Raw genomic sequence first — 24989 nt, 5'->3', positions numbered from 1 at the left:
TCGTGGTAAAGACATTGGATCTCATCAAACTGCACTTTGATCTACTTCACTTTGATATTTCAATGAGAGGCAATGGAACGAAACTAATTTGATTAATACATTAAGCGTTTTGATTCGTCAGCTGATTAGAATCGAGATGAATTAAGCACACGGTCCTATCTCATGCACCATCTATCCCCGTTGTTTCATGCCAATAATTACTGAGGGGCCTGCAGTCTGCTAATCTGAATCTGAAATTCATTTCAATCTCACCTTCTTCCATGAGATTGGTTTAACTTCACATCCCTCTCAGCGGTCGTCTCTCATTATGTGTGAACAGGGGAAATTGTGAGATACATTCATTGGACTCACTGGCATCTGTTGAGTCGCGGTGAACTTATTACGGAATTCAGCCGTACAAATTAACTAAGTGCATTTACTTAAGTACCGTTCTTTAGTACAGTTGTGAAGTATTTGCACTTTACTTGAGTTTCTCCATTTTCTGCTACTTTATACTTTCACTCTACTAAAATTGAGGCAGTTGTTTTGTCCATTATCAACTTTAGTTCGTAGTTACTTTGCAGATTTTGTTTCAGAATATAATCAATAACCAATTTATGATGTAATATTATAGATTAAGATACAATTTTATTGATTCTTGAAGAGAAGCTACACAACAGATAAACTATATAAACTAGTTAAGAGCTTGTAATGAGCACATTAATGCATCAATAAGTTTAATCCAATTATATAAAATACAGTATTCTGCTTTTACTTTTTGTGTACTTTGAGAATAATACTGTTGTAGTTTTACTTGTAACTGAGTATTTCTACTCCGTGTTATTGATATTTTACCTCTCTGCTTTGAGATGCTAAAACAAGACATCCACTCGAAAAAAGCAATTAATTGAGGAAAAATGTCAAGGTCAACCACTTTCAGTCTGACATTAAATTAGCATTTTTTATCATTTCAAAAAGATGAGATTGGTTCATTCCAAACATGCTCTCTGCATCGCGTGGCCTCAGCATGTCTTTCATAATCCTGTGAATGCATGATTTTCTGTTTGACCTTCACCAACCATCCCATCGCACACCCAGCTCCCTATCAGTGCTTCCTGGGGTAATTCACTCGCTCAGTTTCACAGTTCAATGGTTTCTACAGCACAGACAAGCCCTCCAAACCTGTGAGACCAAATCCTGTCAATTATCCCGAAACTCTGATACTGTCACTGACTGTACCAATCAAAAGTTGATAATGACAGAGAGGGGCATTAAAAGTGCGCAGAGACAACGGGATGGTGGCAAGGTCGGGAAGTATGAGATATCCTTACAGCGGTGACATCTCCTGCGGGCGTGATGTGAAATGTAAAGCTACGGCAGAGGATCAAAGAGTGTCAGAGTGGACACAACATTAAAATCTTATCTGAGAACACGACACAGAAGTGATGAAGCCTTGCACTGACCAACCGAGAAAGGCTCCATTTTTTTTACAAGCCATGACAAGGAGCAAATGGAGCAATGCTCCACGACAATACGGTTCTCTGTACCTTCTCCACAAGGCTGAAAGAGCACAATATTCATCCTTGCTGACAGTTAAATAATAGATGTACCAAAAAAATGTAATTTTCCTCCTGAACTCCATCATGCTCATACAACTATGAATTCAGAATCTAAAGAAAATGGATTGTTCTGCCTGCATGTCATGGAGGCATACTAACATGAGTGACAAGAAGACATCAATTTTCTGGGGTGTATACTTGAAGACCGCAAGATTTATGGGGTACTGTTGGAGAGGTCTTGAGGGTGGTTGTGTCAGAGCCCTCATAAAATATGTAGTTCGTAAAAACAAGAAAGGAAAAGGCTATATGATCGTTCTCTTCTGTGCCAACAGGCATCATGAATCTGACCACCGAGGAAGAAAAGAGAAATGTAGCAAACAGACTGCTGCATTTACAGACAAACAAGTGCAAGTGAAGCTAGTTGAATGAAGGAAACCCTCCTTGGTGTACCATGCGCTTATATTATTGATGAACCCAATGTAAATCCCTTCTGTGTTTTGACCAGCATGTTAAAATATTAAGCGCATTCTGTACTAATCTATTTCCAAAATGAACAGACTGTGAAATAAAATCTCAGAGAGACTGGCAGCATCACTAAAGGCCTGCAAGAATTTTTCAATGCAGTGGTACAGCTACAGTGTGTACTGCTGCAATGCAATCCTTTGGGGGGGTATACCACAAGGTTTCAAGAATACAATAAATGAACACGATCTCCAACATGATCCCTAAACGCCACGTATCATTCCTGATGTTCTGCACTGCATCTCTGGCTACAGCCCGGGAGCACAACATCCAAGGCGCTGCCTCTCTTGGGTTTGGACACCAAAGACTGATGGGATTAAGAGTGTGTGGGCTGATAGGACTCTGCTCTGATGCTATCCCTCAGATATACATCATTATAGAGGGGGGAATCCCACAGGCGCTGGGATTAGCCCGTTAGATTTTCACTGCAGGTGATAAGGGAGAGAAGGGGAGGCTGGCAGAACTACACGACATAATGGGGAGATGGGAGAGCAGAGATAGGAGGGAGCCAGAGGACCGCACTGCCTGGTGTAACGCGTGTGGTAGGAAAAACAGAGCTCTCCAGTATGAGTAACTATGAACAATAGCTACAGGGAAGGACAACTTTGAGATAGGTGAACATCATCGACTCGGTGGGCAAAAATGCGCAGACTGCGTTGCTCTGACTGGATGTTGAAATGAAGTAAAATGAAGCGTGGAGCAGATGTGAGAGATTGTTTTGTATGCTTTCTACAATCCAGCTGAGATCCAGTCTCTGCAGATTTATGAAAGGCAATGGGTAGAGCTGAAGGTTAGCATGTGAAACAGACATGGCATGCACGGCTACATGCCAGTCAATGTTAATGCATTGTAAATGAAGACTTTGTGATGCGGCAGTGTCAATGCGGCTTTGATCTTCCAGCTGAACGTTCACTCTGGAGTCTCAGCAACTACACAGACCCAATAAAGGCCAGTGAAATTCCTCTCTTTTAGCCATGCAGACACAGATAAACCATATAGAATAATCCCCCACGTATAGCTCTGGCAAAGGCACCTCAGCTCTCTCTCGCTCACATATCAAACATGTATTCCCTCAGCCCTCCAAATCCCAGCTTAACCCTCACCCCGCGAAACCAGGCGGCTAGTTATCACCACAGCTTTGACATTAGCATGCACGCCCTCTCTCATTTGAGAGATCTTCTTAAGAGTCAGGGATGATAAAAAGCTTTCCTCTCTACCGCTCTTCCATTCCTGACTTTGACTCACCCTTCCTCTGCCTGGACCTGCCTGCCTCTAACTATGAGTTGGAGATGAAACGCTTCATTCTCTTTCCCTTTCTCCTCCTTTTCTATTATCATGCAGTGCTAGCACAGCCCTGCTTGACATTTTTCTTTTCTTCTGCTGTTCTCCAGTTTCTTTCACCTGCTGACACTTGAGAAACAACTGCTGTCCTATGCAAAAAAGCAGCCTTTTTCACTGCTATTATATGCCAAGTCACCTCTACTTCGCCTCCTCATCATCATGATTATGACCAATTCCTTGTGGCAATTTCTTTTAATTACTAGATGAATGGCTGCTCTGTATTAATAGAAGTTTTACGAGGGTTAAGTATCCACATGGATCCATAAAATAGCATGCTGTCCTGCAAACAGGCAAATATGAGAATAATAATTTGTGTGTGTCAAGGGGAGGTCTGGATGATGTAATTCTCCGATCATCCGGGGCATGATGAAACCTAGGTAAAGTGACTCAAACATGGCTCTAATTCCAATTTGTTGTTCCATGTTTAGATTTCTGCCCATTTCTTCAGCAAGCCAGGGGCTAAAAATATATTCCCACATTGTCAGTCTAATACTTTGATAATGCAATTACACTGCTTCGCGGCTGAATGAGGAGGGCAAAGGAACATGAAAGAGGGGCTGGAAGCACGAAGGGGTGCCAGAGCTATGGATTATAAGAGGACGTGATAATAAAATGAAATCATCAGACACTCAAGCGATTATGCTAATGAAGTCATTCCGTATTCATCATGGGTTAATCGGCATGCGAGCGATGGAGTGGTGGCATTTTCTTGAACACAGAAAGCTTTGATCAAGCAGGCGGTGAGTAACCTCACCTCTGGTGCGAGGGCCTGGGTTGGGGTTAAAGGTGAAAACACTGAAGTTTGGAGATGACCTATTGTCACAGTTCCTGCTGTGTGTGTGTGTGTGTGTGTGTGTGTGTGTGTGTGTGTGTGTGTGTGTGTGTACGCATACTACATTGGCTATTTTCTCCACCTATATTGTCTTTAAAGGACCAGTGTGTAGGATTTACTGGCATCTAGTGGTGAGCTTGTAGATTGCAACCAACTGAATACCCCTCCCTTCACCTTCCCTACAACCTAAATACAAAAAGAGCCCTCCAGCGCCAGTGTTTGGTTTGTCTGCTCTGGGCTATTGTAGAAACATGGCGGTGCAACATGGCAAACTTCCTGGAAGAGCACCCGCTCCCTCTGTAGATATAAAGAGCTCATTGTAAGGTAATGAAAACACAACAGTTCTTATTTTCAGGTGATTATATACTAATGAAAACATACTTATGAATATCATATTCCACTTCTGCCAACAGATCCCTCTAAATGCTTCACACTGGACCTTTAAGCTGCCAGAGGAGCCTGACTGCAGCATCCAGCCAGATCTGGAGCACCAGGGCTCAGAGCACCATATGATATAAAAGTCTCACCTTCCAGCTTGGCTCGCTCTCTTCCCTGCCAGCGCATGCAACCTGCTTTCGCTTTGCTTAGTCTTTTGCTTCATTTTCAACCTCACACCTGACACGACTCTATACACACACATATCCACATGAACACGACTGATTTCATAGATGAACAAACCTCACATTCGAATGTACCTCTCGGTTTATCCTCTTTACTACAATTAAAAACATATTTGTTGGCATTTTATGTTTGTATGACATAAATAGACAAAAATGAAAGCAGTAATGACAGTATAGCATTAGTAGGAGCATGTGTTAACGACATTGTGGTGTGAAATTCTTATTATACAGGAAGAAGCATCAGGATGCTGCTCAGAAGGACAAGCAGACCAAACTGGCCTCTTACCAGCACATACTGTACATAAGGACCTATGCAAATGGCCAACTAGTATCGATCACATGAGATTTCAAAGTGACCCATGTGACCTTTGTTGTGTGCTCAGGTGATGTGGAAGAGGGGAAACGAGAAAGGTCTTGTGGATTAGTGCCTCTGTGTTGGAAAGGGGAACTGGTCCAGGAGCCTCATCACACTGACAGCAGATTAGTGCTCCGCGGCACCAGAGCAGACGGTGCAAGATTAACTTTGATGTGCGATTCCACACAGAGCAGCCGCTGGATATCAGCTCCCTCCACCAAATGGCCCCTTAACTTTGAGTTTGCAGCGTGTGCATTCACGAGCTACAGTATTTAAAAATCAGCTATTTTTGAGGCAGAGAACAGTGTCTCACACATTTTGGGCTCCTACCACTGAGGAACATTTTTGTAGTTTTTAATTTTAATGTGTTTCAGCCTTTAGCCATTCAGACCTGTGTTTACAGCTTATTTTCAGTATCGATTAATCCTGTGATTGCTTTTATGACTAAAGGGACACTCCAAAAACAGATATGTAATGTCTTCTGTGGCTTTGAAGGAGATTTGTCAAATCCAAGAAATTAATCTGCACTGATGTCTTCATGGTGCTATCAGGGTTATCTGTGCTTAGGCTGAGAAACTTCAAACTTATAACATAAAGCCTGAGTTACAAACTAGAAGTGTGGGCTTTGAAGAAGTGGCATTTGCCAGTCAAAGAGGGTTTAATGAAAGATGCTTTTTGAGTTGCATTTTGGTAATTGTAAATCCAGGACACACATACTAGGGATTAAAATCAGGATATCTCAGCTTTGCTGTTTCAGTGTTGACATTCTATCTTTTTTTTAATTCATCTCTTAAAACTTAATGGAAATGCATTAATAAATCACTGGAACATCGCCTCCATCTATTGACTGTTGAAGCATCAAAAAATAATTAAAAATTCCAATCACTGTTTACCATACCTGGTCTGACATCTCGACCAACAGCTCTTAACCGAAAAGGTTGTCTAATTTCCAATTATAGAAGACAAAGAAAAGCTTCCTCTCATTTGAGAAGCAGGAACCAGGGAAGGTTTTAATATCAAAACTACCAAGCTCACATGTGAACAGATCCACCTCACTCACAGCTGAGAAAAGTCCATGAACTCTCCGACGGAAACTGTGTGATCAGACTGAAAGCTCTGGAAAACATGTAACTGGAGCTTATATTGAGATTTAATTTAGTTTAGTTAGACTAGTGCAACTCTGATTCTAGAGAAGTGGGAACGCTGTGTAAAACATAAATAAAAACAGAACGTGATCAGTTTTCCAAAGTGTTCCTGAGCTCATGTACTAATATCCTTCATCCAATCATGTGTTCACAAAGTGGTGGACCTCACTTCATTCTTGCTTGTGAACGACTGAGCCTTTCCAGGATGCCCCTTTTATGCCCCAGTCCATCTATCACTATCACCTGTTCCCAATCAACCTGTTTACCTGTGGAATGATCCAAACAGGTGTTTTTGGAGCATTCCACATCTTTCCCAGTCTTTAGTTGCTTCCTGTCCCAACTTGTTTGAAAGGTTTTACAGCATCAAATTCAGAATAAGCGGATATTTACAAAAATCAATGAAGCTCATGAGGTCAAACATTAAATATATTCTTTGTGCTGTTTCAATTAACAATATTGAGTATTTTATATTTTACAGAATTAACCAACTTTTTTGAAATTGGGGTTGTATTTCCAAGGTCAAGAATAAATTACATGAATCACTGACCAAATAATTGTTAAGGCATCATTCTGCAGTCTCTGGGCAGGTTGATGTTACAATGAAAGCTTTAAAAATGTCTTTGGGCAAGCATATAAAGCATAGAACAAACAGAATAAGTCTCGTGATAATATATGTTGATCGATTTTCTTCATGCTTAACACCACAAAACTTCTAGATTCTGTTTGAGTTGCAACTTTAAATTGTCTACATCAGCCTTTTACACCAAACAGCTGCAGCCCCTCATCTTCCAGTTTGCTTCCTGTTCAAACAAAACACTCGCATGCAGGGTAGTTAATGCCTCATATGGGCTACTGTAAGCAGATACAGAGCTCAATACAGAAATGGCCTCAGATTATTTATGACAGCAGTGAAAGAAGCATTTTTCAACTCCTCAGAGGACGCCTTTGAAACAAACATCAAGGTACAAATTCCAGCCATTTAAAAAAACAGCTGCAAGTTCAGAGGAACACTTGAAAATCTCACAGTGAAACTGAGGGGAATAGCGGAGGTTGGGATGAGACAGAAAGAGTGGTGAAGCGTAAAAATGTACTGAGCACTCTCTCAGCGAGTGTGGACAGCAGCCAGACTGGCGACAGCAGTGAGCCCAGATAACAGCAAGTACCAGGAACCAGCGAGAACCTGTGGGGAAGTATTGGGAAGAGCTGCATCTCCTCTAACAGCTGCTGACTGGCCCCTGGGGCCGAGCAGAGCTGCTAGCTGCAGTCATATCCACCCTCTCCCCACCTGCACCATGCTACTTCATGCGCATTGGGGACGTCATTACTTTTTCCATTTCACTCCATGAGACTTCTCCTGTCAAATCAAAAAAATGACACGAAAAATAATAACTCAAGGCCATGGGCGGAACAACAACAACACGACCGAAAGGTCATTTTGCCGATGAAAATTGGTCTTGCATCCGCACAATCTATCAGTCATCAACAGGTTTATTGCTATGTCTGCTTTCACAGCAGGGGTGGCTGCAGCCCGAATTAAACTGACCCTGGGCCAGTGGGAGAAAGTATGTGTACTTAAAGACACAACTCCTATTATTTAGAGTTTCAACATCTTTGTCACTGCAGAGGACAAGCCTCCTGATGAATAATGAGGTTAACACTCTGAGGACAGGCGGAGTAAAGGCGCAGCTTTGGCTCCACCACACACAGCACATTCGAACGTACCGTTAGCAATCGTGACTGAATGAAGGTTATTCATTTTAATCACACTACAGCACGCCCTCCCTCCCACTATCCCAGGGGGTTGCTATATTTAAGCACTTTTTCATTTCTTCTCCTTTTTTTGGTCTTGGCTGATGGCAAGGCAATTGCTTTGTGGGACGTCTGCCCTTGAAGAATCAGACAACAGAAGGAGATATTTATACATACTGTAGATGTGGAGTGAGAGCAAGCTGTATCAAATTCAACGCTTTCCTTCTCTGACTGTGTAGTGTTAAGAAATCAAATCACAGGTGCTTTTTCTTCGCCCGCTTTCCAGATTTAATTCGTTGTTTGTTTGTTTGTTTTTTATGTTTCACCTCCAAAACAGACGTGATGTTGGTTTTGTACCTGTTCTCTAAGATTAGCTGTCTGTCCTGGGGGAGAGAGAAAGAGTTGGAACATGCGTCTCCCATTTCTCCCATTCATTTGCCCACTTTCTAATTGGACTTCTCCATCTGTTGAGGTCTACAAATTGTCTTCTGGGGATGCTACAGCTAAAACATCCTATCAAACACGCAAATACACCAGGGACAGTCTTCTTGGAGCGCTGCCATGGCAGGCACTGAAAGAGTAGTCTGTGTATATGTGTGCGCCTGTGTGATGTATAATCAGAAGTCCAGAAGCATACAGCCTGGAGATAACTAGATACCCAGCATGTGCTGAACTCTGGTTTGAGGCTGGCATTATAGTCTGCTTGGAAAATTAATCTATCTACAACACAGCAGATCTGTCAGTAGCAAGTGACATACTTTAATAAGAAGTATTTCACAAGATGACAATGTTGATGGGTGGCTGAAACACAGTGTCAGTAGTATTGACTGCATGTCTCCTGCACTTCTGATAAATGTTCCTCCTCTGCAGTCCCCGAAGATGTTGAGTGAACGGATGAGATTTTTGAATTCTGAAAAATGGCAAAGTTTTCTGGATTCTCTTCCAATTCTCACTTAGAGCCGTTAATGATATGGGAAATTGTGTTCCTCACGCTTGTCACCCTTTACATCCCATTGACTGGGAGTTGAATACTCAGGAGCGAGCAGTGGGACGTGTGACAGTGTATTTGTGGTGATGATTACAGCCCATTAACTTTGATGGATGCCATTTCATAGAAAAGACGATGGGAGTTGGAACAACGGCGACGCAGCTTGTTTTCCGTCACCAACATGTGTACACAAAATATGTGGAGGAGAGTCCGGAGGAGTAAACTGCAGCAATGTCCATGCAAAATTGATTTTTGGATCCGTATGAGACCGCTTCACCTTTGGAGGTAATTGAATGTCACATTAGAGCGGCTGATGCTGGATCTGTCTCCCAGGATGCTCAGGCATGATTCCCCTGTGACCTCCAGAGGACAGCAAGGACCAGAGGATCCAGCATCGCCACAACAGGCACTGTACATCAGGAATGTAAATGAGTGGTGTTTGCATGTGTGTGTGTGTGTGTGTGTGTGTGTGTGTGTGTGTGTGTGTGTGTGTGTGTGTGTGTGTGTGCCATGCGTGTTCCACGCATGTGAGAGCGCATCTGAATGTGAAAGCAAATGAGACTAAGCTGGACGTGAAATAGATTGCATTGTCCGGCTTTATTAGCGCAAACTGTCTCGGCAGCTTTCTTCTCCGCTAACTCGCTTGCATGTCTTTGCCTTTTGGCCCAAAAGTGTGGCTTAGTCAAAAAGAGACACACTCCATTTGTCTGTGGCCATTATGTAAAGATAAGGCCATGCATGCCAGAAATCTGACTCTTAAGCTCCTCCACAGGGATTACGGACAATTGGCTAAGGGGAAAAATACAAATAATAATCAACTGTTTACGGTTTTCCACTAATACCTTGAAAAAGAAGCAAAAATCCCCACATGGAAATGCAATCCTTAAGCAGTTGAGATACTCCCGTGTGGGACGCCCGCAGAGAGACACGCAAGCTGGAAATCCTCTAAGAGAGAGATGAACCCACACTTTAATAGCACCTAGACAAACATATCAATCTACAGTAGCTATCAAATATCCCATTCTAAATAAAGCTTTTAAATTGTTGCCATTTTTAAGTCAATGAAATCCAACCAGAAGCCATTAACAGAACAGGATTAGAATTTGTCATTTGTTTTTTTTACTTTCAACTTTAATATGCTTACCTGGTGTGACCTTATTAGTCGTTAGCCTAACTTACCCGCTGCAGTGTGTGTGTGTGCACATCCTGCATGTAGGCTTTAAAAAATTACCTAAAGTGAATACACAAAGGAAGTGTGAATTTTTACACTTTTACTGTACAAGCTTGGAAAGAGCTGGTCAGTGGTGGTAGTACTCAGATTAAAAGTAATATATATTTCACTGGGGAACGTGTCAACACATAAATACAATACAATATGTATTCCTCTTCCAGTCAAAAATGCATTTTTCCTCTTCTCCTTCAGTTGCATGTTTGGGCTTCACTGGGCAGAGTGGTGTACGTGCATGTATGAGTTTGACACTAGAAGGCTGTTTTCACATTCATTGTTGAAAGTGCAAATTTTCTGTATGCTAACTGATGCTAATTTTAAGAGGCGGGCCAACGAGCATGATTTGTGACATTACAAATAGTTGGGAAGCCAATCCTGGTCCACTATTCAGCATGCACAAGTGTGATGTGGCAACCTGAAGCCTCCAGTGCACGAACACTGAGAAATGGACTTTGCAGTGAAGTAGGAGACATCTTGTGTCCAGCAGTTAAACTATTTGCATATTCATATCATCTGGAATCTTTAATGTGAGTGAGATGGAGTAGGTGCCCTTTCAAGGATTTTAATGTGGTAATACGTTTTTTCCTGCCAAAATCATGTCAGACAGACATTAGACTTATTTTATATATGCCTTAATACATGTGTGGATGGGAGCTTAAAGTAAAAGTAAACAAGTTTTATCAGAAAATTGTTCTTTAAAGTATCAGAGTTCTAATTCAGAATGGCATTTTCAGATTATTATCATCATCATCATTATTATTATTATTATTATTATTATTAGTGATGCATTCAAGTGTACACAGCAGTTTAACATGGCTGGTCAATGTGAGGCTAATTTGAACTGCTTTATGTACTGCTAAGTACTTTAAAGTGCCTCTCCTGGCATTGATCAAACCCCTGAAAACACCTCTCTGTTCAGCACAATTACATGTTTAGATTTTTTCCCATGAAAACATCCCTTCATGCTCTACATTGTCTTAGATGTAACTCTGCACCTTTGCCTTCATGTTGCATGCTCTGATCTAAATAATGTCCACCTGTATCTCTACCCACCCCTCTGCCACTCACCTGCAGCTTTACCCATCAAACACACAAACCTCATCAGCAGCTTGGCTATCTGACAACCTGTATTGAGAAACGTTTGCTGTAACTTTCGTCGTCAACACCCAAAGGCCATATAAAACGTCCTGTCAGCATTTGACATGAATCATCATGTAACTTGGCAGGCTAACGGTGGCTGCAATCGTTTGGAAAATAGTGAAACTTTACTTGCAGAATACTGATATGTGGCTACACCTGGCTTCTCCTCTGATAGCCCTTGTCTCACTGTATCCCCACCCTGCAAGTTGACAGGATTGCTTCCTTCTGTATGTTACATTTGAAACACTGGCCAGATTTGAGAGACTGTCACTGGTCCACTGCAGCACCAAGGTGGAAATGTTCAGGTATGGGATGACTGCCTATTTCCCACACGACATATCTTGTAGCATATATAAAAAGACTGTATGGACATGTTAACAAGGTCAAAAACTTGAATTTGATTGGAGGCGGTCTTTAATGTAGTCGTCATATTCGTCATATTTGAATGTGATATTACCTAGTTACTTTCCATAAGAACATCCTGCTCCAAATGTGACGCTACAGCACAATTACAGCAAACTGTCCTAACCTCTAGTGTGAACGTCATCTAATGTGACATTAGAGGAAGAATAGGTAGGTCTTAACATTTAAACTAGTCGTACATTAACCTTAACAGACTGTAGTTAAAACTACCTGCCCTGGAGACTGTAGATTAAGGCACCACGGTGCTTTGTGCTAAATGCTAACATCAGCATGCTAACTTACTTACAATGACCATGCTAATATACTGATCTGAGCATAATGTTTACCACATTCACCATCTTATTTTAGTGCGTTAGCTTCTGTTAATTAGCACTAAACACAGAGTACAGGTGAGTCTAATGGGAATGTCATTGCACGTCATACACAAAAAAATTGATTGAAATTTTGACCTGAAGATGGCGCTTATCGAACAGTTGCAGTGACATTTCACTTAAAATGTCAAGGTTAACCTCATGGTGGCGGTAGAAGAAAAGTCAGGAGATCCCCAAAGTCAATACCCTTCATCCACTGGGGACCATGAATACCTGCATAACATTTAATGGAAATCTGTCAAATTGCTCTTGCTACATTTCGGTCTGGACCAAAGTGATGGGCCCACCAGCTGACACACAGGCATCCATAGAGCCACACCACTAGTACGGCTAAAAATAAACAAATAAATAATGTGTTTAAGCCGAAACCTGGAAAAACACTATGACTGATTGTGGGACAGTAAATCACGCTGCAATACAGACAAAAGACAGACACTGATATGTGCTGCCTTCAACCTGTCATGTGACAGCTCTGGATTTACAGTGGGTTGGCACAATGAAAGCATCATCGCCATTTCCCTTTGTGAAGATTTAATGCTCAATCCCTGTTGTGACTGTGGCAGCGAAGTGTTGATTTAACACTGTGGTAATTCTTTAAGACCATAGTTTGGGGTAATTCAGTTGCATCATGTTGTTATGTGTGATTGAATTTTAGACTACTTTCATAAAAGAAGCAACATCTTTCCAACGCACACAAAAAAAATTACACAATAACTGAAAAACAATGCAGCTTTCACAAGCTGGTAGTTACTGCAGAGTTATTGTATTGGTATGCTTTTTTATTGTAGAGGCTTTATTGTGTCCTCCACCAATACAGCCAGAAGCCTACAGCCTAATAGTAGCTGTAATAATAGCAACTGGCAGTTATCATTACAGTGTTGATAGAGAGCAGACTAATAATATATTTAGAATATTTATCTCTAACAGATTTATCGCATCAGCAGAAGCAATCAGTTGAAGGTGTCTGAAGGTCTGAACTTCATATAAAATGATCCTACTTAATATGCCATCAATCCATCTGAGACCACATGTTGAAGAAGAGGAAAATATTAAGACAGTGGTGGTGACTCTGATACACCTGTGCATGAGAAATTTGTTTGAGGTGAAAGAGAAATATATAGCCCCAGAGCACATGCCCTGTTTAGTTTCTGTTTGACCAAATGGCCTACATTAGGTGATATATTTAGCTATTTATAGAAGCTGGGGCAGGCAGGAAACAGCTGCCATGCGTCAGGGTGACAGGCTGACATCCCTCATCTCAGCAGGACCTCCCTGCCAGGCAGACAGGAGGAAGCTCTTTATACCTAAACTGAAATGGGACATAGCCTCTTATCATTCATACTGCATACAGAAACTAATAATCTATGGCGCCTGTGGCAAAGACTCAACAATGAAACTGGGTTAACAGTGGCTAGTATGGGCAGCTCCATTCGAAGCGGCACTTGTGTGCTTTACAGGGATCTGTATTCTGCCTTTACAGCGAACCCTGTGGATTTCATTCAAGTGGGATCAGTATTGATCATGAGGAGCTTTTACTGTGGTATCCTGGCACTGTGAACTGGCAAGTTTCCTCAGCTCTGACAAAAACGAGACGGTTCATGAACAGTGAAGTAGAGCTTTAAGTAGACAAACCGACTGAATCAATATTCATGACTTTGCCATGAAGCCGCTCACGTTCAGGTGTTATGAATGGACCATAGAGGAAGTTTCAATTAATGTGTGAGCCTCAAAGTTTCATTGCTCGCTCTGAAACTGATGGCAGGCTATGCCTTCTGCTTGTCTCTGCCACATGAAAGTATATTGACTTCAACACTCTCACAGGATACAAGAGAGGAACTGATGTTAACATTACAAACTATTATACAATGAAAGCGATTCACCATGAAACAAATGCATGCTACGCAGCATTTGAGTACTGTCAAAGTAATGGATGTGTCTCATTTCACAACAGTCCGTGTTTTGCTGAGAGGCTGTAAAAACAGCACAACTTTCTTTTTAAAGCCGTATCTACAGTGATATCCCATCACTCTTCGGATTAGGTATCAGACAAGCAGAGGTTACATCACTCTTTGAATTCTTTTCTGCTTCGTTCACACAGCAGACTGATGAGTGCTGTTAGCTATAATCTCTGGATTTCTACTGATCACAGATGTTGGCTTGTTGGCTGAGGGGCATTTTGATAAAGAGACAAATGTCAGGGGGAGGGATACTCACACTCTGGCATTACAAAAGCTGGCACCGTTTCAAGATATTGTGTTTGCTGTGCTGTCCCATGTGCTCGAGAGAACAAAACGGGTGCAAAGAGCATTGTGCCCCTCCCAAACTCAGAGACACGTGGGAGTATCATCACCTTCTTTGCAGGGCTTGCTGGGCTTGGAGGTCAGGAAGGGGGCAAATGCTGGTTTGGGTGTGGGAAATGCAGCATAATGAAGGCTAGCTCAGTGTTTAGCATAGTGACAGTGGCATCTAAAAATAAAAGAACAACTGTTTCCCCCTCAGCCAGCACTCATTACATGCCAATGCAGGGAGTGGTGTGATGTTCAGACAGGCATAGCGGACATTGAAAACGGTACAGCTCCCCATGAAAAGCAAGTTTTTTGTATACAGATTCGCTCAATCGTTACAAGTAACAACTGTAAGGCCATCGACTTGCATGTGTTTCACTCTAAAATTTATCACAGGGACTTTTTTCATAATGCTAATGTGACTGTGGGGGAATTACTCGCATCAATTCATTCCTCTGTTGTTTCAACACTGTGTTGAGTTGCTAATTATTTTTCTGACCTTACAGTGAAGCCCTGAACATGAAAATTTAAACACATGGTGGTGGTGAATATGCTTCTCCCATGAAACTTTTAGTGGCTGTTCTTGAACTTCCTACACTATGTGAAAATGTATTGAAAGTACACCTGACTGCAATGAAAGGATATGAATTTACACAATTAAACACAGAAAAACATTCAGAGTAATGAGAGAGCAACACAGCGGCTTCGAGAACTCAATGTTAGAGACATGTCCGCTGAATTAAATACCAAAATGTTGTTATGTTGCTTGCCCTCTATAATGTCTAGCTTTTCTGATGGCAGGATAAAATGATTTGTTCTAAATGGCTACAAAAATGCTACAAAAGCTACAGCCAACAGCCAGTTAGTTTAGCTTAGCGTAGGGGCTGGAAACAGGGGGAAACAGCTAGCCTGGCTCTGTCTAGAATTAACAAAATCTGGCTACCAGAACCTCTAAATCTCATGAATTAACGCAAGCAAATTTAAAAAAAAAAAAAAAAAAAGACAACATACTGACAACACATAGGTGGTATTAAGTGAAAAACAGCCAGAGAGCAGCCAAATCAAGTAATTTGTTCACCAAAGAAACACGCCTCGAAATATAAAACAAAAGCACAGAAATGGAGCAAGTCGTACTCAGAACAACGGACGTCAGCAGGAGGCAAAACTGATGAACCAAACAGCTGTGAATGAAAGGTGAACACTGGGTTACAGCAGTTTCTGATTCAATATCTGAATCATGACATCAGAGTGTTTAAAATAAACAGTGTTAGCTCGTTTTCCAGCATCACTGATGAGCAGTCCTATTCAGCAAATCGCACATTCTTGTGTGTTTGTTGGTTTTTATTTATTCCTGGAAACATCTGTGTTGTTGCATTGTGTTGTAGAGGTGGGTGGATCTGTGTCACTGCCCATTATTCCACAAACAAACGCCTGTTGCCCTGAAGGCTGAAAATACACACTCTCATCTCTCACCGCGTTATTTTTTTTTTCTCACCTGTAGACCCGCCCCTGCTATGCCTCTGATTGGCTTTGACCCTGGTATTTTTTTCTAACCCTCACCATCAAACCAACCATCTAACCCTAACCCTCATGAAACAGCCAAAAGGAGCCAATCAGATGCAGATTAGGGGGTGGGAAATAAAATCAGTGGAGAGGCTCTGGGCCTTCAGAGCAATGGCCATTTATTTTCAGGATAATGGGCTGTTGGACAAATGGGCTTTTGGTCCAATGGGACAATTTTTGGACAGTCGGGGTTTCGGAAAAATGGGCCATTGGAACAATGGGCAGCCACCGGTGGATCAATACCTGAAGGATTGATACCACCAACGCTAAGTCTCATTTTGGGTATCGATACTCACACCAATAGGATCAATACAAAAGGGAAATGGAATGTATTGGACTCTCTGGACACTCTTCTCTGCTTTTCTGCATATTAACATTAACATTAACATTAACATTAACATTATGAACAAAGAATGGCAAAAACAAATGCTTATTGATGAGTGATTAACATAATTGATATTCACTTCATAAATCATGTCTGCGTGACATTACTGTACATTACCACCTTTAATAAGGAGAGCTCTCAGATCGATACTGGTAATTCTGGCCATGGTGTTACTTGGTCTTGGATGAAAACCAAATTTTGTGGCGTTGCTCATCCCTCATGCAAACAACTAAAATGAAATGCACCTTTGTCAACAGTGGCACAGTCCTAATAGTCATAGCAATAACAGACATTAGTGTTTAGAATAAGGACCTCTAATCCAATCCTAAAATCTTGTATATTGTGATCCTGCATGATAGCTGCATGGATCTAAGACTGAGAGAATCCACTTTGAATACTGTTGCACATTTCAACAAAGTGATGAGGAAGCATTATGTGTGTCTGCAATCTCCATGATCAGACAGGGCATTTTCATCTGTATGTAAATTTTGAGTATGTACATAATCCATGCAGCACCAGAGGAGGGAATAGCTGTTGGGCTTGGGTTTATCATTTGCACATCATTTGATCCACTGATCTCATGGCGTTTACCACATCTGATATTTTTTTTTACAACATGCCAACTTTCAAGACAGGACATAGCCACATAATAGGCAATATTTCCCCATTTCATTCATTCACTTGGGCTGGGTCAGGGTTTGTGGATGGTTAGATTGGATGGAAGTGGAGCAAGGCAAAGCAAATGCTTTCTAACAACAATGAAATTGAGGTGATGTGTTTTCTCACATATCTCCTTATTTCCTAATGCAGTGATGCTGCATTCATTCAGAGTAACTTTAATCTTGTTCTGGAAAATTCCATTAATCTTTGGCGTTGCTTGCAATACAAAGAAGATGAAAATGCTGAGCGGTGTAAAAAACACTGATGCCATATTTTATGTGCTCACACTACGTTACCCAGGCCCAAGTGCAGAACATGCTAGTCTATTTCCCTGCTTAATGCAGCGCATTCAAAGTGAATTAATGAAAACCTCCCGCATGGAATGAGTGTTATTGGCGCTGCCTCGAAGACGGGTTGTCAAAGAAATCGAATCAAATGGAGGGACAGCCATTTTGTCCTTGCCATATAGATTATTTATCAATCTGACCATCCGCAGTGACGCATGCCTGCTTTTAGAGTCAGTTCACACACACAGTATCCTCACATCAACCTACCAGCTGGCCACAATCTGTTTTTCAGTTCAGGGTTGACTGACCACAAATACATTTTCTTTCTGACATTGTATTATTCCATAAAAATATATAAACTATCATTAAAATGTAATTTAAGATGCGAATGAAATTCTTTGAAGTTTCTGCCGATTAAAGTACATAAATATGATGTAATAAATCTGTCATATAGGAATACCTATAAAATGCTAATCAGTCATTCATCTCACACCTCCACAACACCCTTTTAAATCTCTAGCTGCCAGTGTGAAACTGTTTCAATGTGATGAAAACAAAGAAAATAAAAAAAAATGCAGGGGCTTGCGTATTTTCAATTTAGCAGGAGAAAAAAAACAGCATCTCTCTTTTTTTTCTCACAGATTCTGTCTTTCACAATGATCTTAATCTCCAATGAAGAAGGCTGCCCGTTTCCCATCCCTCGCTCTCCCTCCTCCATTTCGCAGTCATTTACATGGGCAGAAAGGCGCTCGCACAGAACACATCTCAGTGCCAGGTTCCCCTCATTAAGTCACCTGTCACTTCAGGACTATTATGCCAGCCTCATATTAGCATCACCTCTCCTCCCCAATAAAGCACCTGGAGGGGCACTGTGAGCCTACTGGCTAATGGCAGCCTACACATCTCACATCAGCCACTTATGCCTTACACAGTAATACATCACATCGCTCATAATGGATTGCTGATTTTCCTAATGTGCATAACATACACAATGCCAAGTGGTGTAATGTATTCAACTGAACACAAAAATTACACCCATTGCAGTACATAATCAAACACACCAAATGTTCTCGCTGACTGTCGTGCTCTGAAAAAAAAAAGAGAGTGAAAATCCTCTGCATTGCCTGCCAGGGGCATGGTAACTTATCCAACCACATGAGTACTACATCATCAAGAATACATTTGTTATCTCTTGGGTACAGATACAGTAGAAGGCCCTCCAGATTGTCCCTGAACATTTCAATTACATTTGACATGCAGTGAAGGGTTTGGACTTCAAAAAGCTTTGCTCTGCACCACGTCGAACCATGAAGTTAATGCTTTGCATTGTAGGCTTTGATTGCCGTGGGGTTGAGGTGTCAAAACTGGCAAGCATGATAATGGTTATACGTCTTGTGGTTTATGGGCCCTACAGTGACCCTCGTGTCTGTTAACCTTGCCTCCTCTGTCTTATAAATCCTATCCTGAGAGGTTTATAGGGCTCACTTGTCAAGCCTTTCCCGTCGTATTTGGTGGGTGGAGCTGTAGCACGGACAAACGACATGATGATAAATTCTGCATTTGTTGAGTAACTACGATATACAGCCGCCTTTGCTGCACCGTAGGACAATGCACATAGTAAATGTTGCAAGAAATCAGTAATTAGAAAGATTATTCCTCTCAGCATTATGCAGAGGCAGTGGCTGAGAAAAGGATATTGATGCGAGGATTTGGAGATCAAAGTGTGTGTTTGTGTTGGAAGCTAAGGCCTGCTACGTCTATCAAAGGTAATGTCTGTTTGTGTCCAGAGGAACCTGTGTGCCTCTGTGTCAGACTAAACCCTGTCCTCACCAATCCTCTTCCCTTGTGGGTTGCGCTTGACTTCCACCGTTTTCACAGCTGCTCTCAGCAGTGCACTCCATTACACCTTAAATCACTTAAAAGATCTGAAGCACCAAAAACTCCCTCTGCAGCTAATTCACCCTGACCGTGTGGATCATCTAGAGAAAACAAGAGCAGAAAAACACTGCAACATCTGATTCCAGACTAATAAAGTGCAACGCTATCTTTATATTGGAGTCTATCGCTGCCTTAAACGGACAACATTAAATCAAGTCGCGAAATTATACTCTCAGACTGTGGTGAGCTTTGCAGAGATACTGCAAAGCACAATGCCACAGATAAAAATCATGGATTTTACACCCAGTCACCCAATTCTTGAAGATCTCTGCAGGAGCATTCTGACAGAGGCACATTCCTCCTTGTCGGGTTTCCGAAAGCAGCCATAGAGATTAGGCTCAATAAATAAGGAGGGATAAGTGGGTCTTGTCCTGTGTTTGGTGGCACAGAGCACTAGACACACAGAGGTGTGACACGCAGCTGCACAGCGCTATTGATTCTCCACTGGTCTCCAGGCACCCTTCCCTTTCATTCAGGCTGCCTGCCAAGTGCCTCTGAACAGGAGCCCCTGCTCTACCAATGTCTGCACGTCTGCTTAAGCACAATCAATGGGCCATCAGCAGGGGAGAGAACGCATGCCACTGTCTTTACTTCCACAGGGTGTGAGTCAGGGAAATTGAAAATATATGTAGTGGAAAGGCATCATGATATCATGCAGGCATAAAGCATCATTGACTATCAGAATGAAATCAAATGCTTCAAATGGAGGTTCCAGCCAGTAGCGCCCCCGCTAGTCTTTAAAGAGCTTATTTGCAACCGAATGAAAAGACTAGCCTATTCATATCTGACTTAAATAACTATTTGTTAGGAGTGGATTGATTTTTGTGCATGCTGAGGTCTGAAACAAACCATCAAAATAACCTCATTTCCCCAGATCAGATAAGCATTTGAAGGTTACTGGAGGAGAGTGCAACAACAGATATTTTCCTCGCTTCAGTGTATTCGGTAGACAATGACAACCACATCTCAGCTCTACTGTAGGGTTGCATGAGATATGTCTTTTTAAAAGCACACCTCAAGACAATGATAGATCATGAGAAGGAGCCGACTTTGTCTTTCAGTGATGGGTATTCAGCCTCTCCACCGGTGGTCCACTATGCAGCATTCTGCACCACTGCAAGACTTCAGTTCAGGGTGCAAATCTGTCAGCCAGCCTGTCATAGTTCACAATGGAGTGACAGAAACGTCCCCATTATCAAGGACATTTCGGTTTTGTTCCCGCACGACAGAACATCTTTTTCAAATCCATCTTAAGCAACACAAAGGGGATCCCGAGCTGAATGCAGCAATATCTTTGTTACTCCCCAAAGATAAATAATGTCCCCTCTTACACAACTCATCTCTCATCTGCGCTTTGAATCCGAATGGAGAGCGCGGCCAATGCAGCATTACGTTTGAGGTGGCAGCTTCAATCACCAGATCATGCATATCACTAATTATGCACTCATTGGTCGTTTTGAGGGTGAGTGGTAGTTCGACTGGTATTGAGTGAGTGCAGGGGGAATGCTCTGTATGCCATTAAGAAGACAAGAAATCCACTAACTCAGTGTCAGCAGACAGAAAGAGGCTGGCATTGTTGGCATTACAATATGTAATAATAAGAATGATAATAACAATAATAACAAAAACATATGATGCCTGCAGAGCTGAGGAATAACAGGTGCAGAGTGGCTGCATCAATGCAGATATGAGAGCAGACAAAAACAAGGAGGACCGATATCAAACACATGAAAAGCCGAGCACACAATTCAGTTGGTATGTACAAAAGATGAACGTTCCTGCATCAGTTAAAGCAAAAACTAATGCCGGTTAGTGTGCATCCAAACTTTATATTCACAGAATTATGCCTCATCCCAAACAGACACACATACCTGCAGACACACGGGCAGGCACGGACACACACAAGCACACACAGCCGGTGGCAATTTGTTCTGCAATGTTTGATCTGTGGTGTTATGACTTTGAAATTAAAAGACAACATTATTTCAACAGGACCTCATTTCTGTGTCAGCAGTGAAGAGGAGGGTGTGAGGACTAAGTCCGTCAGAGTGGCTGTTCAACCTCAGACGTGCAGAGTAAAGAAAGCAACCAGGATATTTTTACACACAAATTAGAAACGGTCTAATTATTACTTCCTACTGTATAACTCGCAATCGCGCTTCAGGCAGCCAAAACGCCGCATTGGCTTTACTCGTTTTGATCAGATAAAAACCAAATGGAAGCCAATCAGCTAATTGACACAACTTTTCAGCACCTTGGAAAGCGCACCGCACCAGAACGCTGAGCTGGAGCGAATCGTGGTAATAATAACAATAATAATATTAACCCACGCCGAGCAGCTGAGCGCTTGAGTGCGCTCATCAATACAAATTAATTTGATGTAATCGTCTTAAGCGCGTTTAATTGTTTTATGCCACATCAGCACATAGCACAGCTGACGTTGTTCATGAGCATGAAATTAGCATTCAAATATTTACTGTACCTCGTTAAAGCTGAGGGAGAATGAATGAGAGACAGAGGGGTGGTGGTGTAGGGTGTGTGTGTGTGTGTGTGTGTGTGTGTGTGTGTGTGTGTGTGTGTGTGTGTGTGTGTGTGTGTGTGTGTGTGTGTGTGTGTGTGTGTGTATGTGTGTGTATGTGTGTGTGTGTAGTCTATCCGTTTTGTAAACTACTTTGCCTTTAAATGAATCACTAGCGCCTCAGTTCTGCTTATAAATGCGGTATGCAGGATCTTGGCCAGTTGGGTGCTTTTTTGTCCTATCAGCTTCTCTTTAACGTAAAGGAGGGGAAAAAACACCCCTACGCCGTCTGTTGATTGGCCACAGTGTTTGTGTCCATTGCGGTAACCTTTCCAAAGGAGCGCTTCCATCAAAGACCCTTAAAAACGCGCAGGAGCGAGGCCTAACCTTCAGATAAGAGCTACTTGTGGGGTTCAAGCTCGTTGATAGGCAGTGAATGGCGCACAGAGCCCTCTATAAAACAGATCGCTCCTGCCCTCATATTGGCTGAGCGGCGCTCGAGGTCGTTAATATGGCCAATAAACGCACACCTGTGGCCGCTCCACAATTAGCTGAAAGAGTGGCCGAACATTTGTGCCAATTACACTGCCACAGCTCATTCAAACTACCGTTCAAAAATTAGAAATATAAATAACAGCTGATAAATACATGATGTTATTCAAACTAAGCTGTTGCGCATTTGTTTTGTGTAGTGTTTGGTTAAAAAATACTGCCGTTTCATGAAGGCAATAACTCAGCTGAAGATGTGATTTGTGGTGAGCAGACGGCTTTATGGCTTTTATGGACTTATGCAGCCACCTACCCGAGTGTTGTCATGGTGACAATGGTGTACCAAAACGCTGCGGGGATACTGGTGAACTTGCTGGCTGTGGAGCCTTTTTCTGCATAAAACATGACCGTTGCAAAGATAATGATGGCCATGGTGAGGGAGAATAGTAGGAAGCCCAGTTCAGAGGCGCAGCTCTTCAAGGTGTAGCCCAGGATGCGCAGACCCGCGGAGTGTCGGGAGAACTTGAAAATCCGAAAAACCCGGAAGACTCTCAGCGTGACGAAAGCGCCGCTCACCTGGTCGTTGTCGGTCATGACCAGGCCGATGTAGTAAGGCATGATGGCGACCACGTCAATGACGCTCATCACACTTTTCATGAACTTGTAGCGACTGGGAGCTGCGATCAAACGGAGGAGATACTCAACAGTGAAGATCATGACGCACGCAGTGTCTAAACAAAAGAAAGCCAGCGCGTAACGGTCTCCACATGACATCTCCTTCGACCTGTTGGGCAGAGTCCCGCACGGAACCGTCTCCACCACGTTGGCCATCACTGATATGGCAATGAAGAAGCCTGTGACATAGTAGAAGACCAGAGCTAAGGTGCTGGTGTGAGGGTTTTCAAAAGCCCGCCACAGGAACTCCCGGTAAGTCAGGTTCACCGGCGTGACGTCATTGCTCATGTCCATTTCCTCGTCATCTTGAAGCCTCTCCGCATTTTCGCGCCTCCGGTCCTTGTACTCCTCATAACAGCAGTCCCCGATGATCTCGGGGATTATACCAAAGAAAGCGAGCTCCTCGTCGTACGCGGATATGCATTCTTGGCGCGGATAGTGCAGTTTCCCCGTGCGGTAAAAATTGAGGATATGTCTAAAGATGTCAGGGTCACGGTCGAAAAAGTACTCATTCGTCTCCTCGTGGAAAAAGAAGTCTCTCTCCGTGCTCCCCAGCAAAGTGTCCGGGTACCTCTCCAAAGTGGTTCGCCACGTCTGAAACTTGGTCCCGCTTACGTTGAGGATGATGAGTCCGTCCTGGCCCTTCTTCTTGTCTTGGGGAGGGATGGGCATCGGGGTGCTCGCCACGGGCATCCATCCTATGGCCGCCGCTCGGGCGAATGGGAGCCATGCCGCTACACCTGCTGCCATGCTGACCTATAGTGTTTAATACAACCCTGCTCCGGTTATCACAGTGCTATGGCTCAGAGATGAATTGCATCTGCAGGAGGAACAGCAGATAGAGAGACACTGATGGTTAGGCTTCTGGAGCACCAAGGCTTAACAGAATGTGATAAGAACACACACAAACCCATTTACTTGCACTGATACTGCGCATAGCACTGTTGAGTATCACTCTCAAGCCTTTTCCTCGTTGTAATTGTTCAGTTATGGGAGCCTACTTTGCGGCAGAATATGAATTGGATTTCGAAACGTCACCCATCAATAAGCAGGAATAGATTTTTCATTTTTTATTTTTTATTTTTTATTTTCAACGAAAATCCAAGTAACAGAAAACCACCCACCTTAGGTAAGGCTGCTCTTTAAACTGCATCCACGGTGAGTTTAATAAAAATACCTATCCTCGGAAGAGAATACTTGCGATTCCGCCACCCATCTATCTTTCACTGCGGCCAGACGATAGAGGAAAAACAGTAGAATAACGTCGCATCAACAAGTTAAACAATTCAAGCAGCAGTTTTCTCAGCAGCCAGCGGTCATTCGTCCGAGCGCGGTCTTCTCCTCCTTTCTCTCCTCTCTTCTCACCATCCGTGAGGCAGCGGCGCTCAGTTGCATGCGTTTTTCCTCTCGTTGCAGCTACTCCTCAATAAACTCCTGTTCCTCGCGTCGACTGCAAGACCACCCTCCCCCCCTCCTCACCACCGAGCCCCGACTGTGGAGAGAGGAGAGAGAATCATATGCAGAGAGAGGAGTGGTCCTATCTGCACCCAGAGATTCCTCTGCTGCTTCACACGGGGGGACTAATCAATGCGTAATGGTGGTCTAAGTAGGCGGCATCTCCCAAATCTCAAGTTAACGCTCATGTTGGCGTGTTTCCTCCCGCTGCACACCATCAGCCCTCTCCATTCAACTTACCCCAAGTGTATCGTATGTGATACTGTATCATGAAATATCTTGAGTAAGGTGGCTTATTTTCTGTGTAGGTCGTAATTGATTCAGGCTTTCTATAGCCACATTAATACGCAAAGTCCTCTGAAGTTTTCGTCCTTTTTTCTTTGGAAAAATTGCGAATACACAGAATAAAAATAATAATTCTGATACTGCTCAGTTTGGAGAGTTCAGAGCGACATCCTTGTTTTGCTATTAAAACTCCTGCG

The 24989-nt window shown here is 42.6% G+C and overlaps 1 protein-coding gene across 2 annotated transcripts in view; it reads right to left on the bottom strand.

Annotated features, from left to right (window-relative positions):
* The window catches only part of LOC139337127 (A-type voltage-gated potassium channel KCND2-like), a 36430-nt gene extending 11657 nt beyond the window's left edge, over positions 1 to 24773 (bottom strand). The window contains exons 1-2 of one of the 2 annotated variants that reach the window (XM_070971541.1): positions 24177 to 24773; positions 22691 to 23872 (exon numbers count right to left, since the gene is read on the bottom strand). In XM_070971541.1, the coding sequence (XP_070827642.1) occupies positions 22691 to 23802 (1112 nt within the window). In that variant the 5' untranslated portion in view covers positions 23803 to 23872; positions 24177 to 24773. The remainder of the gene's footprint in view (positions 1 to 22690; positions 23873 to 24176) is intronic. The other variant, XM_070971542.1, reaches the window with a different exon arrangement.
* Positions 24774 to 24989: the final 216 nt, after the last annotated feature.

Source organism: Chaetodon trifascialis, chromosome 10 (genome assembly GCF_039877785.1).
Source record: "Chaetodon trifascialis isolate fChaTrf1 chromosome 10, fChaTrf1.hap1, whole genome shotgun sequence".
Classification (NCBI taxonomy): domain Eukaryota; kingdom Metazoa; phylum Chordata; class Actinopteri; order Chaetodontiformes; family Chaetodontidae; genus Chaetodon; species Chaetodon trifascialis.
This window is presented reverse-complemented; position numbering and strand designations above follow the sequence as displayed.